Source organism: Acromyrmex echinatior, chromosome 13, assembly GCF_024713525.1.
Source record: "Acromyrmex echinatior isolate Ae372 chromosome 13, ASM2471352v2, whole genome shotgun sequence".
Classification (NCBI taxonomy): Eukaryota; Metazoa; Arthropoda; class Insecta; order Hymenoptera; family Formicidae; genus Acromyrmex; species Acromyrmex echinatior.
In genome coordinates, this window is record NC_141864.1 from 10818287 (window position 1) to 10840075 (window position 21789).

At 29.5% G+C, this 21789-nt stretch overlaps 2 protein-coding genes across 5 annotated transcripts; both read right to left on the bottom strand.

Moving 5' to 3' along the window:
* Positions 1–873: 873 nt before the first annotated feature.
* On the bottom strand, positions 874–16069 carry LOC105149306 (uncharacterized). The gene is made up of 2 exons (XM_011061619.2): positions 11819–16069; positions 874–2516 (listed from the first exon to the last, which is right to left on the bottom strand). Exon 2 carries the CDS (start codon positions 2504–2506, stop codon positions 1547–1549), a length of 960 nt encoding a protein of 319 aa, XP_011059921.1. The 5' UTR covers positions 2507–2516; positions 11819–16069; the 3' UTR covers positions 874–1546.
* Positions 16070–16203: 134 nt separating this feature from the next.
* On the bottom strand, positions 16204–21345 carry DNApol-alpha50 (DNA primase small subunit). Of its 4 annotated transcripts, none has more exons than XR_015547136.1 (8): positions 20966–21345; positions 20719–20869; positions 20088–20263; positions 19387–19585; positions 19101–19311; positions 18623–19016; positions 18462–18554; positions 16204–18393 (listed from the first exon to the last, which is right to left on the bottom strand). XR_015547136.1 is itself a non-coding variant. In XM_087412528.1 (7 exons), the coding sequence occupies exons 1-7, from the start codon at positions 21060–21062 to the stop codon at positions 18514–18516; spliced, it is 1269 nt and encodes a 422-aa protein (XP_087268654.1). In that variant the 5' UTR covers positions 21063–21345; the 3' UTR covers positions 16204–18513. The 4 variants fall into 4 exon arrangements, 2 of the variants coding, with proteins under 2 accessions (XP_087268654.1, XP_011059920.1); XR_015547137.1 differs by having other exon boundaries at positions 18462–18539; positions 20966–21343; XM_087412528.1 differs by having other exon boundaries at positions 16204–18554.
* Positions 21346–21789: the final 444 nt, after the last annotated feature.

The window sequence follows — 21789 nt, forward strand, 5'->3', positions numbered from 1 at the left end:
AGGAACGACCACATCGGTGACGAGTCGCTTGCCTCTGGGACCACATTTTTTGGTAATTGAACGTATACATTCAAAATACTAAGAACATCTTGTTCAAGGAAGATAATTGTTTTACACATTACATCCTTTTACCAAATAAAATAAGCAAAATGTTACTGACCAATTACATTTCGTAAAAAAAAAAATATCTGTGATTTAAACGAGAAGGATAAATGCTGTGATCTTATAATTCGCATAATTTTTCTATTTATTTATTATTTTAACATGACTCGACACTTGCATTTCTATATTAAATGTATTTTTGTAAAGTCATTGATTAATTAAAGCATTAATTATAATGTTTTTGTATTTACCGAATATAATAGACACTATCATTACATTATACTGTTAGAATGATTTATCACTATCGAAATAATTATAATAAATAATATATGTATAACAAGTAATATATGTATAATTATATATATATATATTACCAGAAAATTAAAATAATAATTTATTGTTATATAATTAAAATATATATGTTTATATTAGGTGTTGGAATTAATTCGTAGCGTTTTTTAATGAAAGAATGTTATTTATTTCACATGAGCATTAAAAAATACATTAATGAAAGTACTTCCCATCACTTGTAAAACGCTACGAATTAATTCCAACACCTAATATATAAATATATAAATATATATATATATATATATATATAAACATATGTGTTATTCATATAAAACTCATTTTGTATAATATATATGTACGATACACGCATTACACATATATATATATATATACATAATATAAGTATATAATATTTTAAGATGGAATGGCAAAATCACATTATCACAAATAAATTTGATATTGAATCCCCTTACGCATCTAATCCGAATGAATTGCGCATGTTTGTAATCAGACAGGATATACTCCAGACAATCTGACCAAACTCATGTCCCATGTCAATATTTGTATATAAGGGACTAAGTGTAGGAAATGTGCTTTTTATTTTACCGTTACGGGTAAGGTTAAAAATGATGTGTATATCCTTATTCTTAACATCATTTGTACATATATTTCACATATTTACAAATTCATGATATTGCACGGACCAATAAATACTATAAATATTCAATAATATACATAAATTAAAACAATAACTTTGAATAATATATATAATTTTTTACACACTTTATAAAATTATTTAATTCCCGCGCGAGTCTGTGCAATTTATAGAAAAAAAAAATACAATTATATTATTTTTAAAATAGTTTTAATGATTGTCTACATAGTAGCAGAATATTTATCACTCGTTATGGTTTGCTTAATGTCTATTTCTATCAATGTAGATTAATTTTATTATCTCTTTAACTTACTTTTTACCTTTTTCTAATTCTTAAAACTAGAGAAAGATAAAAATAAGTAATAAATTAAATCGAGATTAAAGTTAATCTATATTGAATACATGTAGAAATACACATTAGAGACATTACAAATTTCTTCCGTATTATGATTGCTTGCTCCGATTTTGAATATTCGGCATGATCACATTAAATTAAATTTAATCACGTACATTTTGATAATTGGAATGTCGAATAGATTGATGCATTGTGGGGGAGTCATTCGATTCAAGCAAGTACACGCTGGTTAGTTTGCCATTAAAGGTGTAAGGTCCCATATCAAGACTGTTAAGCGAATTATCCGGCCTCTTTACCGGCCTGAGATTCGCTTGCCATTGATAAATAGAGGTCGGCTTACCGTTGTTCACGAAGTCGGCTGACAGGTTGTCCAAGTTCGTGATTGGACTGTCGGTTGGCTTCTTGCCAGGCTTCTTTTGCCATTGGTAAACGGAGGTGGGCTTGCCGTTGCTTATGAAGTCTATAGGCAATTTGATGAAGGAATTAACGGTCTGCTGAGAGGCTGGTTGAGGTCGCACGGGTCTCACGTGATGTAGCTGGACTAGTTGAGGAACGAAGGGTATCTGGGGCTTCAAGGGAGCGCTCGAGTACGTGGGTGGTTGCGAGATATATCCGATACCGGGTACAAATATATATGGAATGGGTGGTAGTCGAATATAAAAAATATCGCTCTCTTGATATCTCCTATCAGACTCGCTTAATGATCTATCCTTGGCTGTCGACTCTGAATTGTCATTGTAATCGATTTCATACGCAGGCACTCTTGGATAATGTATGATACGCGATAATAGAGGATAATCTACAAATAAAGTTTTATGTTCCCGTTCTTGTGTCCTTTTTTCATTTGTTTCATTTTCACGGGTCTTCGATTCGGAAGCTTTGAGATGATGGATTGTGTGCTTCAGAATTGATAAAGTAGTCTCATTCATATTTTCTACCATTTCATTTATTTTATCTGGACTGTCGTCTATTATATCCAAACGATTCTCCGTGGAAAGCGAAAGCGCTTTTTGGACTTGAGGGACTGAGCGGTTGTTCAATGTGTTTGAAAAAGGATTTGCTGCCACAAATCCGATTACAGGTATCAACAGAACCAGTACCATCGTGTGGGGTCTGAAAAGGGATAAATATGTTTTTGTAATATTGTAATCCTATTGGGAAAAAATGAATTTATTTATTTATGTAAAGAAATTATTAATATCTATATTGAACATTCAACACTGACGTTACAATAACATTATTTTATTAAGATTATTTCAATAATAATAATTAATATTGTTTTCTAATTAATATTAAGATAATAATATTATTATAACGCTAATGTTGGATGTTTAGGAATGAAAATTATTAATGTTACTTCAGCTAATAGAAATTTGCGTTTGCAGCAAGTTAATTGTTTGATATCTTACAGATATCGTTTTGAATTCACAGACATCAGCAGAGAGAGAGAGAGAGAGAGAGAGAGAGAGAGCAAACGAGCCAAAACGAATTGTTCGCTCGTTAGGGTGGATGTCCTCAGATGCGTTTCCTGTCTAGCTACGCACACCATTATAGAATCTAACATATTCCTGACTGCGCGCAAGATTGTACGTGTTTATCTGACGTCGAATAAATCACGTCCCTGTGACTGAGAAAAAGAGTAGGCAGACAAGAAAGGAGGTAAGGATACAAACGCAATGCGACGCGTCGCTGCGCGACGACGCGACGCGGCATTTGGACGTTTCATGCCTTTTGCTCGCATTGCGGTATTTCCCTCTTCTTCTCCTTCTGCAGCAATGGCGCGAGGCGAACGAAACAGGAGCACCAAGAAGGGTAATTGAAAGCGGGTTATAAAATCGTCGAGTCACGCATTCCAGCCGCAAAGTCCTCTCGTGCTCATTGGAGGACCTTGCAGAAGGTCGGCTAACAGAGCGCGCAGAAATTGACCCATTCGCATTTGTCCTTCGATGGATATTCCTAACTAAACACGAGACAATGTCAACTTCCTTCTACATATCGGTAGCTTTAAAGGCAAGCACTTGAGTTATATTTTCAATATTCACATCTTTTGTATGTCTTACATTATGTATATTTTATTACTAAATCAATGTTTTATTGCTATATAAATAATTTTCCAAAAATAACGTCCTAACGATGTTCTAACATTAATTACTATCTCAGAATTTTTCTCTCTTTTCCTTTCCATTTCATAGATTTTTATTTTCTGTTTCTTCGCAATCAATGCTTCGAATCATTTCTATTCACTTATCCTTGTGATATGAAGAAAATGACAGCTTTTTCATCGGTCTACGTTACAGCTAGTTCAATCAATACAATTGATGTAAGTGTAATGATACCCGATGAAAGTCTTTCAATAAATGTTTATCATGCAGTTTAATAGCTTCATCATTACATGCTCATTAACTATTAGCAGTCGACTATTTCTTTTTATTTCCATAACTCGATTCGTTTTAATAAAAGTTTCTTAATTAAAAACTTAAATTAATTTGTGTTAATATTGACAGAGTATATGTACTATTAAAGACCGACAATTTTATAAAAGGCTCCGTAATTGTCAAAATTTGCACAAAGTTAGCTTTAACATAATATTATTCTTTTATAATTTATTCTCACTTTTTAATAGATATGTATTCATCTACGACAATATTCAATTTTTATTTAAAAGGGCGTTTTCATTCGTGTTTGATTAATATATACTATTAATAGTGATAATTTTACAAAAAAGCAGCACATTTGCAATAATAATTAATGTCGTAAATATATTGTAATATAATATATATTTACTTATGAAGTATATGCAGCTAATAATAAATTACAATATAAATAAATTATTACTACATTTTATAAACTGTAAATTATAATATTTAGAAGTATTTATATCAATATCAATAATAAAAAATGTACGTGGTCGATACCCTCTGGAAACTGTAATAGTTATTGCGATCCGATTCTACACGATAAGTAAGATTCTCTCACGATAACTCTCGTGAGCATCGTTTTATCTTTAATATTTAATAAAAAGAAAGATAATAAAATGATTCCAAGAGCGTTGGAGCGTGAATCGGAGTGTAGTCTTAAAGATCATCAACCCTGCATATATTATATATCGTATAATATTATATCAGTAGATTCCGCCACATATTTAGTGGAGTCCGAATATAATTGAAGAATATCTATTTTATCGACTATAGATACCAACTTTTTGATTATCAGAAGAAATATCTGAATTATACAAAACATTACGCATTATTTACAGATAAAAATAAAAGTGTAGATTTATTTTTTATAAGTAATTATTTTATACAGCTATCAATATTATCAATAAATAATAATAGAAGTATACTATTTTATCATCAACTGATATTTGTTTGACGCAAAAGATGTAAAATTAATAAATATATACATATACATAATATATTTGTATATATATTATACATATAATTATTATGATGCTATCGTATCATTATTTTAGTTTATGACTTTTAATTAAAAAAACAAAAGTAAAATTAATTTAATATCTGTAATAGTTGCTTCAAATACCTTAGTATTAAATATTTTAACTGATGATTAAAATTTAAAAAATTTTTTAATTATTAATATATAATCTTTAATTGTTTAAAAATAAAATGTTATTAATATTGCTATTTTAGAAGATCGCTATAAAGCATTTCTAATTTAGTTTTTGAAAAAGATAAAAGATATAATATTACTGAGATAATTTATAATTTATGTAAAAATAAATTTCTTTGAAATATAAACCATGATGTATTAAATTGATATGAGAAATATTTGTCTAACGATCTATTAATTTTGTAACTGTTAATTCTGTACCAATTAAAGTATGTTGGATCGTCCATTATGGATAATCGTTATCGCTTGAAGGAATTTCGTCGACTTATAAATCTCACTCAATAAAAGTATATCTTAATAATATTATATCGAATACTGTATCCTACATTGTTTCTAAATATCATTTTCTTCTATTTTATACACAATCAGAATTTAGTTTTTATTTGCAATCAAATCATATTTATATATTTTTAATTTACATTGCATATATTAATTAAAACAGTATATTAATTTAAATAATATATGCTGCTCCCAAGTTATTTATGGATTCTTGACATTCTTCTACTTCGATATTTTCCAACGATATACGGATATATATGTAATACATATGTAATAAAATTTAAATAGCCAGAGCTAAATTCAACACAGTACGTAATGTATACCGCTAATGTATACTAATTTTTCATTTCTCGTATTTCGCATTGTACATGCGCGTACGGACCGTTATTCTCTGAAACAAAGCACCGGTATGTGTCGCTATGAGCATTACATGGTAATGTATTATTTCTCTTGTAGGGTACATGATACGAAACGAATATTGTAAACGTTCACGCGATTTCACAAAACGCATGAATACACGCGTACGCACATACATACATATATATGTATGTGAAATAGATATATGTAAAATTGTTTTTCTAAAATCTTTAATAAATAAACTACTTTTAATTTATTCAATACTTTTTTTGTGTTTTGCATAATTATAGAGACAAATTTTTGATAGACACTCTTGTACATTTATTTACGGAAAGTTTTCATCAAATTCTATGAAAATTAATTTGGAAAATAAAAATTATTCTGAGTTATATCATCAATTTTATTTTTATTGAATATCATTTCAATTTGAAAACTTCCCAATTTTATTTTTTGAAAATAAGAGAGACAGATAGTTATGTTTAAAAAAAACCGTGCAAAGTTAACAGGAAGGAAGACAATTGATCACTGCCTGCAGCAAACGGAATGTACCATTTTGCTATCAATAATTGGAGATACTTAAGTTTGTGTATAATTTTGTCGTGGAGATAAACAAGAAAACACTTATTACTTTCTATTATATATTACAATTATCTTTTTCTGTTAATTTATTGTTTACTAATATATTTTCATTGAAAATTCAATAATAAATTCGAGAGAGAAAGAGAGAGGGAGAGAGAGAGAATCCAGCTATATTATATCATTTATAATACGATGATGATTTTTGCTGTAATTTTTCGCAGATAATCACTTTCTGTAATATTTACGAAATAAGAATCTATAGTTTCTTCCGACACGTCCAATGATTAACGAAGTGTACATATGACTTAGTCCGATGAAAAGTATTATATACAGCCACCCAAAATTAAATCAGGTGAAACTACCACTCTGTTCAATACATCAATGACAGTAACCATTAAACGATATTGTATACAGTATTATATTTTTTATATGTGGTTGTATCATTATATCTCGCGTTTCGCTTCTTCATAAAATAGATTACTCTTTTTATACGGGTAATCTTCAATTTCAAGGAAGGAGAGAGTCTCAGAGAATTAGTATTGATAGACATGACTGGGGATTCCATTGTTGACCCGAATAATTGCATATTAATCTTATACTCACTTATACTTCGCGAAGCGGAAACGGGGCCATTTTTTTATCGTTTCTGAGCAAAAGAAGATGCAAACGTCCGGTGAAAATCCACTCTTTTTTTTTTAATCGCTTGTTATACAATACTAGAGAAATGCCAAATAAATAAAATACTGAGAAGCTCGAAGACGAATGACTATCATATTTTCAAAACATCTGAAATTATGTCTAAAATTTAAAGAAATTTATATAAACAAATATAACTGACAATGAGAATAAAAGAGTCAATAGTGCTGTGATTCCATTTAATTAATTTGGATAAATCATTGATACATGTCGCTTTTTGACATAAAATACATAAGAAAAAAAGATAGCTATCACGAGATACTCGTTCTTATTCGCTGCTTCTTTAATCATCCAATTTTACGCTACTGATTTTAACGCGATATAGCGTATACGTGGAATTTCGCAGGATGTAGCGCGGAAGCTTATACGATGATTCATAGGCTATTGAAGGAAGAGTTTTTATTTTGCAATAAATTTTCAATATCCTACATAATGCATATCTCCATGTTTGTCTTTATACAGATTAATTAATCAAAGCGTTTTTAATTAGGCCATTATTATAAAATTTAATTATATCCACAGACTTTTTTTTACTTTGACAATATCGTTCGATAAATATTATTTAATATATAGTGCAATATTCTGTAAATGTTCATTTAATTTTATCGCGAATTTCTCACACGGTAATCTTTACACTGTTGTAAATAAAAAAAAGAAAGGACAAAAGGATACTACATATTGCCTATTTAGAATAGGTCGTTCGAGTCGCACGTGATTCTCTCAACGACTTTACAAGGCTCTCTCGTAATTACAACGGCAGACGACGAAGGACTCTGTGAGACCGTAGATGCTTCCTTTCAAGATTGCAATCGGGTACAAGCGAATCCATACTATTCGCCATACGTTGTCCGCAATTATTACCGCGAATCTCGCAGGAATCTCGGGTTTGAGGAATGCCGATTGTCCGCACGCCGATAGTGCCCGATTATTAATTTCGGAGTTTAGCAGCTCGATCTGCAAGTAATTTCACGATATAATGAGAACGTGAATGTACCACGACATCGTAATCCGGACTAGAATCCTAAAAATGTGCCTTTCCCAACTTGGAATAACTTTTATAGTTGCACAAATTATTTTGACGTATATAATAACGGTTTCATAAGTGCTAATTGTCTGTTAGAAACTGAGATTCTCTGAGTTTGAAAATATCTCATTTTTGTAATACAAACTAATTTAATGTATATATTCTATTCTCAATAATGATTATTCTACATATTATTATTAATTTATTATATTACCCATTTGAAATTTTTTTTTTTATACAAAAAGAGTTACTGTATGTAATTATTGTACAATTGAAAACGTTATAATCTGATGCTCGTATTTACTAATATGTATATCTCCAAAACACGATTTACGATTCTCATAAAAATAAAATATAATTGAGCTGTACTATTACTGGATAATATTTCGTGATAATTTGTATATCTGTCAATGAAAAAATAGAGCTTATTATCACATACGATTAATTTTTTTAATGCTCGAGAATCCTTTTTTTATATTTCTTTACTTTTTAAAGAGAATATTGAATAAATTTATATACATAATGATTCAAATACTAATAAATTATAGAACAATCAATACTACACAATATACTACAATTAATAATAAACTTTTATTGAAGTGTAAGAAAACATCACAAGTGTTTCTTTACGCAATACAACTAATTGTAAGCAATTATTTCTGGTTCAATGATATCGATAAAAAATATATTTCATTTTTTTAATGTTTATAACATACATGAATTGCGACTTTTTTTTAAATTAATATCTTTCAATGAATCTTGTATGAAGTACTAATCATCGTCACTATGTGGAATTACAAATTGATGATTCTATTAATTATTTCGACGAGAATCTGTGTAAATAAACAGAAAGAGAGAGAGAGAGAGAGAGAGAGAGAGGGGGGGAAAAATTACATTAAAAAGTTTTTAAGAATGTACAAAATATTAATGACATGAAACAGCGGTATATTTATAAACGATCTGATGCATGAATCAATTAACCTAGATAGAGCAATGTTAAGTCTCATTTAAATATGTCATTTTTAAAGATTCGAAAATTTAGATTAATGACATTATTAATGACATTAAATAATCAAATGATTTATTGTTTTCTTTTATTAATCTCGTATCTTTTAATAGTTTATTCTATCAACTTAAAATTGCTGTAATTTGTCCAAAATCCATGTTGCTTCATTATATTTATACGGATTATATTATATGGAAAATTTGCTTTCAATAAATTGTATAATTTTTGTATCTTATATAGAATAATTAACATTTCTTAGTTGTATAAAGATCTCATTAAGTTCAATGATCATATCTTACTATCGCAGATTCCAATTTTATCTTATGAATGCTGCACAAAAGTAACATAAAAGTAATTTAAAAATCAATACACTTTATTTTCATGTTTTGCTCTCAAAAAACTTTCACCTCGTTTCAAATTCTTATTAGTATTCATAGAAGAATTTCGGAAACACATTATTATGTATGAAGCAGAAATATTGGCATCATATATAAACATCAAGAAATTATTTATTTGACGCAAGTAATCTTAATTGAGAGAGAGAGACATTATTATTTTATGATAAATAATTAAAAACATTATCCCCCTTCGCTAATTACGTTGAATTAAATTACTATCGTGTAGAAACGGTTGGTTCTTGATAATGGCCGAATCGAATTTCGAGAATACATAAATCGCGAAATAATCTACATCTCGTTTTCCAGATGCTGTGCACAGTAATGTTCGAAACATGAAACGCTTCCTTCCTTTGAGATGCCGCTACCATCGACTCTTGGCGGTTTACCGCAAGAAATTGATCATTTATTACGAGTGCAGTTATTTACATTTGAAACAGTTAAGAAGTGAAATTTAAAGAACTCTAATCCGGACTCCGAACCGGTTGTTACACTGCTATGAAATACGAAAATCGTCCTACATGAATGATTTTTATGATCTATCTTATAAATAATAATAAAAATAAACAGTTAAATCCGTAGATAATAAAAATAAGCTTTTATATTGTTTTCGTCGTGAAAAACGACGATTTGTAAGGAAAGAAGCAGAGATGATTGTCGAAAAATAATTTAGCAATAATTTTTTATGAGAACGATTGGCAAATTGATCATATTACATTAAATTTTGCAACGTTGAAAAAAAATTAAACGGAATTTATGGATTTGCAGCTTAAAATATAAATCATGAACTATAAATCAGAAACTATATATCAATAACAATAATTATTATTATATTAATACAATATGTACACAAATATTGCAGACTCTATTATAAAATATAAACTTTTATCAAAATTTATAATTAAATCAAATTTGGAAAAGGCAATTTAAAAATACATGATGTCCTACGATAGATCGTTAGTTAAATGATAGTGACAGTGAAATAATAACGAGAAAAAGCGGTTTTGTCACATTATCATTCACGAACGGCGCGTGTCGTGACGATTTCGATTGCCAAGTTAATCTAAATCATAAGAATTCATCGCGCTTTTCTCATGCTTGACTAGCTGTCCGGACAAATCGACATTGCAAGAATACCAATTGATGGAACGGCGATAGAGATCGTGATCGACATGATGCTAGTATGGCGATCACCTGTGAAAGGTCGTACGTGATTGTACTAACTTTTGTACACGAATAATCACGTGGGTAGTAAAAATCTTTCGTGCCGATAAAAATCTTTTACACGATAAAAATGCAAAGATTGATGATACAATATATAATAAAAATTTTAAGAGATCTTATATAAATACGTGCCACTTTGAATAGCAAACGAGAATGGATTGAAATGAAATTGAAATGGATTTAAATTTTCAGAAATATTGATTCACGAATGTTAAAATAAATGCTTTTCAATCCTGAATGCATTTTTATTCATTTATAGGAATTGGATGGAGCATATCTCTATGCCTTTTAATCTAAAAATAATATTAGCTTTTTCTGTGCACAAAAACACATTGTGAATACTGTTCAATTCAAAATTTTGAATAGGAAATGCAGTTTTTCAATCCAATTGCATCCAATTGAATCCAATTAAATCCAAAAAAAGTATTCGCTATTTATAAAATATGGCATTCGGATAGAAAAAAATTTCAATCCATTTTAATCCATTCTCATTTGTTGGGATGTTAACTAGTGGTTAAATTATTTGTATACTTGATCAGATTTTCTTCCTTTTACATAATCCATTAGGATATTTAAATGAGATAACAACATGAACAATCGATCACTGATAGTAATTTTGGACTCTTAAAATTTGTATTGTGAGTACCAAACTCACGTACAACAAAAGCGACGATCAAGATTATAATTTGATCGATTGATCGCCTGTTCGAAAGTGACATTAGGTGTTTCAATAATTAATAATTTGATCAATTAATTAAACCTATTTGACAATCATTGATTACATCAATGTTTGTAAGAGATAAATAAATATAGATAATCAAGATTCATCAAATTGTTTAAACGTACTCTCTTTCAGTGAGCTCTTATTTAGATCTTTTTTTTTTATCTCTAAAACTTTTTTTAGGGTAAATCTCACTCTAAAAGAGTAAAAATTAAGTCACTCTTTTTCAAGCTCAATTTTCTAGCTCAACGTTCACTCTTTTAGAATGAGGTTCTCCAAAGAAATTAGAGAGTTTATTTATTTCTCTATTATACGTCATATTATTTTTTATGTCTCGCGCATATCTATGTATTTCGATTAAGATCCGCGTGATCCCAATTTCACAAAATTGTTGTTGCAATTACCTCCATAATTAATCCATCACGATATCGTGCGTTTCAAGAGCACAATTATTCAAAACTTAGTGTATTCGAAAAATTATGACAGAAACTCACGCATACTCACCGCGTATTAGAGTCTCGCAGACAAAAAGATACGATGGATAACGTCAAGTTCGGTCCCAAATGTCTCTTCTTTTCGTTCACGGATGCCGTTCTCCCCAAAGTACATTCAAACCGTTTCTTGATCCGTCTCTTTTCCTATCCGCCCTTCAGCCGGCGAACAGCTGAACGGGATGGTATCGCACGTTGCACAGATTTCGTGGATTTGCGATCTTCTATCAGAATGAGAGCTTTTCTTAAGATCGTCTGTACTTATGTCGCTGCCCCCACTGAGGCAAACATACTTCGAGCATACCACTTGGACTCTTCGTAATCCGAGGAACTATAACTGTCTCCCCCTCCTCCCTTAAAACAGGAGTACGATATATGCACATCGACGTACGAACGGCACACTTTCGTTCGTACGCACCTCTTTCGACGCTTCACTCTTGCTGACGCATCTTCACTCTTCATGACACTTTTGCTCTTAATCGAAACCGAAGCGCCCGTAACAATCATAAGCCTGTACGAGTCGTCGTTGAATCATTTTAGTAATGAATCCATTAACGTGCTCAATCTTCCATATCACTGTTTTTCGTAATTATACCATTATTATCGATGTGTAGGGACGTTCCGCTCCCTATACTGTGATCTTCTCCGTTAAACAGCCTAATTGGGAGATTTGTTTTAATCACTTTGTTCTTAATGTTAAACTTTTCCAGAGGAAAAAGAAGGATCCCTCTTATATTGTATCAAGATATAAGCTATTCAAGCTATTTAAGAATATAATTCAAACCTGTTTCTATCGAGATGATCTCTGCATTATTTTCACGTTTTCTCTAGATTTAAATAATCCTTGGTACATACGCGATGGTTTCCGGTTCTTTACTACACACATGATGAGTCATTCCGAGTTAATTTTCATTACTTTTATAAGTATAATAAAATTATTGAGTCTTATACATATTTTAACATCTTTAGAAATTATTTGTAAGGCTATTCAAAGAAATTTATGTTATATTAATTACTTAATTGATACACGAGAATAATCCAATCATTCATATTAAGAGGTAGTACACTTTACGTTCAAATATATATTTTTTTATAATTACATTTACACAATGTAATTTTTATTTTCGCATTATTAAGTAAGTCAACATCTGTTCAGTCATTGATTTATTAATTCGATAGAACTAATTTTCTTTTCGTGATTAATCATCATAAAGTCTTCGATGCTGAGCCTTGCTTGGCTCTTTGATCTGAGACTTTCTCCGCATTCTCTCTATATCAATTAATGGGTATCACTTTGCTACTGTATATACATATGTGATCTGCTTTTACAATGCTACATGTATTCCCAGCAAACGAGAATGGATTGAAAAGGATTAAAATGGATTCAGATTTTCAGAAATACGGATTCATGAATGTTAAAATGAAAATCCTTTTCAATCTTGAATGCATTTTTATTCATTTATAGGAATGGCATAGAGTATATTTCTATGCTTTTCAATCTAAAAATATTATTATAATATTTTGTGTGCAATTAAAAATAAATAAAAAATAAATAAATACATGCTGTCCAATTAAAAATTTTGAATAGGAAATGCAGTTTTTCAATCCAGTTGAATCTAAAAATAACATCAGTCGTTTTTGTGAATACTGTTAAATTCAAAATTCTGAATAGGAAATGCAGTTTTTCAATCCAGTTGAATAAAAAAAAGTTTTTCTTTTAATGGCCCATTTTCTTAAAATGACCCACAAATACTATTCAAAATTGTGAGTAGAAAATCCATTGTTTCATTTAAAAATACATCATAAATGTTATTTTATTCAGAATTATGAATAAGAAAGTTTTCAATTTAATTCAACTGATTGCGAGTTAAAAAAAAAGTTATACCATAAAAATATATATCATAAATTCTACTTCATTTAATAGTTAAAAGAAACATAAAAAGAACTACGTAAATGTATACAATAAATGTTACATATGTAAATTCCTTATTTTTAATAATTTAATAAATTAATTCGCTTTTATGTATATTTTATATTAATACGTTTCCTTTATTATACAACTAACATATATTTTTTGTAAAAGTTTTAAAATAATAACTGTAGAATTTCATTACTGCTTTAATTTATTTAAACTTTTACATGTATAAAAATTTTTTATATAAAATCCAATTCATTTTTATAGATTTAAAATATGGATTCGGATGGATTGAAAATTTCCAATCCATTTTAATCCATTTTCGTTTGGGTAGTGACACGAGAGGCTATAACGACTATTGTTCCAATCTGCTAATTGTTTTATTATTGCTTCATTTTAAAAACATTATTCAAGACTTTGATAAAAGACACAAAATTCAATTAGGTAATACAACAAGTAAAATACAAAATTACTTAAAATGCAATTTCAAATGTACTAACACTGTTTTCGATGCATCTTTTCGATCGGAAATGATGTACTTATAGAACAAAATTGCAATATAAATACTAAAGATTCCACTAAAAATCTTCAACATTAATTATGAAGTAAAAGTGTATATATGACAAGAAAGTACGAGTATATATAATTAATATACAATTAGAGTGAAATTCGAGAAAGGTCTTTAGTTTCGTAAAAACCGTAAGAGCAGTGTTAGTCATAAAATTTACAGTTCACGGTGTGAATATATTCGTCGTGAGAAATTTTTGTTGAAAATACCGTACATAGAATAGGTACCCGACATTCTGGTATCGAAATAACGAAACGCCGTCATTAGTTCGTTAAACTTGCACGAAGGCAATGCGCGTAAGGCAGAAGAGAGATATAAATCTGACAAGATAAATCCGAACAAGATGATGATGAATGATGATTGGCAAATCGGTTTCGACTGGGGAATTGTGTTTCGAGATTTGCGTTGTCCGTAATCCGTTTCTTTAAAGTACCACTTCCGCACGCACCTTTACGTCTGCCAAGAAATTGCACGTCTGTCAGGCACAATATAATTTTCTAAAGTTGTAAATAAAATTTCTAACCAGAAATTATCACGCAATTATATTGAGCACTGTCGTTGCATTTTGTAATTGCACGAGGGACTTTCTAATCTTCGATAACGAATGTTCTAAAGATAGTAGGAACATGAAACGATTTCCTTAGAAATATTTAAGTAATTAATAATTTTTATATCTTTCACATATAATTTTTCTTTTATCATAAACATTCAATGCTATCATTTATAGAAAAATTTTTCTACAAATGATAGCACTGAATGAAAATAGCAATTAATCAATGTAACGCGAGATTCCGAAGATGTTTATATTTATAATAATGCGCGAGCAATTCGTTTAAAGCGGAAATCAAACGTAAAAGAATATCCATTTAGTCGGATTACACGTTTCTCCGACACGCAATAATAACGATATGCCGTTTGTAACAGTTTTCGACGTGTATCAACAACGCGATCTCCGGTAGTGGAGATTGCATACCTATCCTAGATCTGGAAAAATCTAGTCCGCTGTATTTATGGGAAAAGCCAGAATGACTTGGTTTCTCGCGTGAAACTCGGATGGCGTGACGTTATTTGTATTTATTCGATGTACGTCGCCGTATCATGTCGATGGGCTTAATCTAGCGGTAAATATGAAACGCGTATCATGAGACGGGTCTCCCTCGCGAGATGTTAATTAAAATGACGGTCGAAAAACCGTCGGTTGCTTTCCAAATACGGATAATAGAGTTATCCAAGCGTTGAAACGCACCGCTCCCTAAACGTATCTCTTTGGATTGCGATTGTTCCGTTCTTCTTCCTGCTGTGCCACTCAAGAAAGTTTTAACGTGATGTGAATGTTTTGTGTGTGTGTGCGTGTTGTGAGACTGCTCCACGATTTTAAAAACTGTACTTCCCATTCAAACATGAAGAAATTTTAATTAGCGTGCGAAAACAGGAACAAGTTAATTTTCAATTTATATTTGTTAACTTTGTCAAAATGATAATGGATGTATAAAAGGAAAAATAATTTTACAATTCTTATTATATATATATATATACAATTTGTGCTTAATTTGTTAGACGTGTAACTATGCAGCATGTCAAAATAAAATTCACTAAATGAGCAATGAAAGAGAAATCGTATACAAAAATGCATTATAAATTTGATTCCGACGATTATTCTCGGGCAGGAGAAAGTATAAGTGGAAATGTATGTTGTTTCTAAAAAGATCATTCCCATTTCAGACGAAAAATCGTTAACCAAATTGAGTTCCGCATCTATCTTCAAGCAAAAGTAGAATGAATTTTACATATGATATTTATAAACCATAAATATTTTTGAAACAAAAACTTTATAACTATTTTAAACCGAATATAATCGACAAAAGTTAATGATAATCTAATGATTATATTTTTTCAAACAAAGAATAAATAACGATTTTCTAGGAAAAAAAAATAACTATGTTTATTACGATATAAATATAAATACACAAAACATATGTTTTTCTTATTATTGTATATTACTGCGTGATGCCAGTAATTACGCGATGTGAAAAATTGCGATGCGCCTCAATTTACATTTACAGGCAGTAACACGCATCTATAATATCCTTTTCCGTTTTCAGTAAATAGGGGAGGAGGGAGGACAAGCACGCAATATTATATATATTTATTTATTTTTAAACTTTCATTCAGTGGCGATCGTATTATGGTTCTCTTTTACGATCATTCCTTCCATTCACAAATTTATAATAGTAGATATTTAATTGTTAAAAGACGTTAGCGAATTATAATCAATAAAAATATAAAGTACATTCGGAGACACTTAACATTCCGCATTGTAGAAATGCAGTCTGGCGTTACAAGATATTTCAAATCAGCGAGCATGCACGTATTTTTCTACACGCGTGCACACACAGGAGCATTGTATAATTTTGTGATGAAAAAAAAGAAGCAAATCGGCGCCATAAATATCGACTATGCGCGTGATCTCAAATATCATAAGAATTAATTAAATTTTGCACTCGTTAAATTTTAAGAACAGTTATTATTGATCATTCTTATTTTTTAAATTAATGTCAATTTTGTGTAAAAGGTAGAATTCTAAAATTTTTTAACTTTTCAATAATTATGTCCAATTATGTTCAATAATAATCCTCTACACTGATATGAAATATTTGGTCTTTCATCACTTTCTTTACTTATTTTCATAGTAATTTATTCGCTTGGTGCGTTTAAAGTCGCTTTCACGATTTCTGCTTATATATAACTTAATTGATCAAATGTTCTATTGGAACTGACCAATCGTTTAAGGCTCAAGCAAATTGGTCAGTTTCGACAGAGAATTCATCGTTAAGTAGAATTAACATTTAACAGATCGATCAAGCTAACTGAAGATGGTGAAATCAACTTTTAGTGAATAAGAAACGTTGGAACTTTTTGTATTAATGTTTTTACAAATGTATGTCCATAACTACATATACTTTATTGATTTTTAGTAATGGTGCGATTAATTAAAAATATTTTTAATAATGTGAATAAGTATTTTTTTTAACACACCTTAACAATTATGAATTACTTAGCAGTTCCGTTAATGAGCAGCCAGCGAATTCGTGAATATTCTTCTCTCAGTTACGATCAAAACTTCGTAGCCAGACGGGAGAAAAAACGTATCGAGTGGTTAGATAGCGCGTTTTGCGCAGCTGATTGGACCAGCAAAAAATACGTATGCATACATATACATATTGATGAGCCGACCTGTGATGTATACAGGATATTAAAAAAAAAAAAAAGATTCAAGACTTTACAGACATATAGTGTCCACTAAGAAAAATAAAAAATGGTTAATCAGCATAAAAAATTAAACGTATCAAACATAGAAATTATTTTCTCAGTTTTAATAATAGCAAAGTGACTTGCTTGCTTTTTATTTTTACTTTGCTGATGTATTTTGTAAAAGAATATATCAGAATAACAGAATATATGTATATAATAAATTATGTCAAAATATTTCCGATATGAAATATTTCACAAGATGATCAATTTATGACAATTTTAATATTTTTATTTTATTCTAATATTATATGTATATAAGAAATGATTAGACTTGTATAAAAAATAGAACCATATGGATTATCACTATCTTGCTCTTTAACGTTCCGTTAAATCGTGTGATAAAAATATATGTGGATTTTCGACACAATTAAAAATAGTGCGATTGAATACGTCTTACGTGAGAATAGGGTGTGCTGAAGTAATTAACTATATTAATATAATTTGTGCATCCTATTTAACGAGAATGAGGAACCAGGAAAGAATTTCACGGTGATATTCACATGAGTTACTTTTGTCTGTACGCCCGGAATTTCATCTTGTTGATCTAAGAAATGGAGTACGTAGACGCCTTACGATTGAAGAGAAATCTTATTTAACGTGCATCAAAGCATTCAAAACAACTTTTAAAAACAAGCGTTTCGATTTCGTGGGAAAAATTCGAAAGTCGAAATGATTTTTGTTCGATCCAGATTTCAAACAGCATATCTCTCTTTGCTCTCCTCCCCACCTTCCTTATTACTTAGCAACTTATCCTCAGACTATGATATATAAATCAGAGATAATGAATTTTTTGCTATAAAAAATGTTTTCTTATTTCTATGAAAATACAAGAACATTATACTTAATAAATTATATTATTACTTTGAATGTAGCAATTTTTAGAAGATAATTTTTTATGTTATTGTAAGATCTCTTAAAATTCCATACTGTCGGCTGGAACTAAAAATAAACGTGCTAGAAGTTACAATTATTAATTGTACAAAAATTGTATCAAAACTAATTATTTAATATGATGTACTTACTTTTTCCTTTTAATCGTTGTTCCCTTCGGTCAGCTTCCAAATGTCGTAAAAATTCTTGGAAAACATGCAGCGACTTATTCAAGCTCGTTTTCTTGTAATCTTTAATTCGTTTTTTATTTAACTCATATGTTTCTTCTTCAGTCTTGTCCTTTACGTCATACGCATTGATTTCTTCTATTAGTGTCATTATTGTAGGAACTTTATCAGGATCAAATTTATCTACTGCACTCGCATTGAATGGTATACAAATTTTACCAGTCTTTGGATGGACGCAAAAAGGAGATTTTAACAAGTGATTTAAGCCTTTGCTAACATTTATGTCTAATCTTGGATATGAATACTGTAATTTTATTTCCTCGATTAAATGTCGATATAAATACCATTTTCGGTCTCCCTGAACAAAATCAATTAAGTAATTTCAATGTTTTAAATTAAAATACAATAATATAAAGTAAAATTGTTAGAAATATAATCATACCCCCGTTCGTTTAGATACGATATATTGTAAAAATGTATTCCATCTTGCTTCGCTGGTACTTTCTTTATCGAACAATACCTTTATTTCTTGTCTATCTTCGTCATTAGGTAGTATTGGCAGAAACTTTTCAATTCCTTCTTCCGTGCCCAACATATTCTGCTCTTTGACGCACATTTCAACAAAAACAGGATCGATTATATCGAGAGCACGCCTGTAATATATAATGTTCTCTTTATATATTCCTGACTTCTATTTAAATTATTATTACAAACGCTATAAAACATACTTAACAGAATGATGAATTTTATCGCCAGTAAGATGTACTTTCTTTTTCATGAATTCACCTCCGCCTATAATTTGTAAATATTCGGCAACCGCTGCTCGTACTTGCCCTGATAAAGAGCGTGCTGCAGGGTCACATACCCAACAATGAATACCTCTTCTGCCAGAGAATATCCATAAAAGATGTTTATATCCAAAATCCACTATATATATATATATAAAAGGAAATAATCATTTTAATATTATAACATTCAAACATTAAAGACATTAAGGATATAGTGATAGTATAAAGATATATGAAGAGTAAACTTTAAAAATACGTTTTATTAAAAATTTATAATTTTCAAAAAACGAAAAAGAAATCCACAAGGAAGCCACACACCTTCAAGAAAAAATATTCATAACAATTTGCCAATCAATAGGATGTAAAATATTAAACAAAATTGTTAAACAATTTCTAATGTTAAACAAATGCAATCTGTTTATTTTTAGTTAAAGGACATAACACACATCAAACGTTTAGATTTTATCAGTATACAAATTGACACTTAAAAATACTTTTTAAACATTCCAAAGTAGCTAAATATGCGTCTTCCATTATTGAACACTACGCCATCTTTAATTAAAAAAATGATATTTCGAATTTTCAAAATGCATTTTGAAAGTCTGCACTTCATATAGTGTGGTAATATACAGATATCTTACATCTTAACGCACTGTCTAATATCTTACAGGCAAGTGACATGAATTTCCAACACTTGCCACAAATGTCTGCCCCTTTGCAACATGTTCTTACTTCATCGTAATCTGTCATATCTATATCAAATACCAATTCTCTCTCTACTGGCTGAAAATTAGGACCTCTTCTTTGATCTTTCGGCCTAAAATTAAATGCTTAATTTTATTCACTCATTATGTTTTATAGCAGATTAATTCTGGATTCTGCTTGGTTTTTGTTGACATTCCATTATTAAATTATATCAGTAAGTTCTACTGTTAGAATACAAGCTCAATGCCAATGCAGTTTATTATTTTTATTATTTTTATTATGTTATTATTTTTAATCTAATGTAGTATTCTATTTAATTTGCTGGCAAATTACTAGTATGCTATTAATATTTTGCTTAGAATTAGATTAGTTATCTAGAGTATACTAGATTAGTTATCGGATCGTAGAGAAAATATCACTTCAAATCACTTAAAACAGTGATTAAAATTAAAAATTTCAAAATTATAGACATTAAACAAAAAAAATTGTAACTTTATAAAAAAATTTATTAATAAGAAGAAATAACACAATCTGGAAATTTTGTACAGAAATTGTGATATACTTTACTGAACATTATAAACTGCTCCTATATCTATTTTATGTGGTAGCATTCTTTTAATTTCATCCGACAGTCCTTTTTGGTCGTTGAAAGATTGATAACGTATATAAATATCATTTGAGAGGGTGAATGAGAATTCTCTCTTGCTAAAAGTTACCGCTAAAGAGAAAAATAAAAGATGTGATATACTAATTAGATATACATTAAATATATGTTAAATATATAGAGGTTAAATATATACAATTGAAATCTTACCATTTCCATAACTTAACCATCTATGATAGTCGGCAAAAGGAAACAATCTTGAATAATAAACTGGTAATAAATCCAACAAATCAGAAACATCACCCATTTTAACGTTATTAATACAAATATAAGGTTATAAACATGCAAGTTCAAAATATGCCAAGTGCTACTATAGATTTCTATTGAATATATCACTTCAAACAATGTTACATATACATATATCTAAAATGTTACAAAAATGTAAACTCGTTTCAACGCACAACAATCAAGTTACATGTAAAGACCATCATGACGTTTAATTTTACAGCAAAAAATGGCGCGAAATTCATAGAGTCGGATTAGGTTAAGTTTAGTCACCGACGAGATACTATTAAAGACTGTCAACCCTGGGACACGATTCCGTAACTGTCTTTATTCCGTAACTATATTTCGTAACTATCTTTAATCCGTAACTATCTTATCTTACGTGGTAAAACAAAAGGCTTTAGGCGCATCTACGTCTGGACAGAGAAAAAATTCTGTTCTCTCTGCTTTTTTTTTAATTTGCATTAATTTTTAATTTTACTTTAATTGAGATTATTTTATGCTACTCCATTTCGATCGAACACAATTTACTTGTTGTATCATAAATAAATGCTTCTTAAGGTTGCTTGGATTTTCAAAATTTATATACATATATATTCATATATATATATATAAAATTTTACACATATATATATATATATATATATATATATATAGAGAGAGAGAGAGATAACTTTAAAATATTAATATATAAATTTCATGTATAAAGTACAAAACGTACGTGGAACATATTAGATAATTAATTTCTA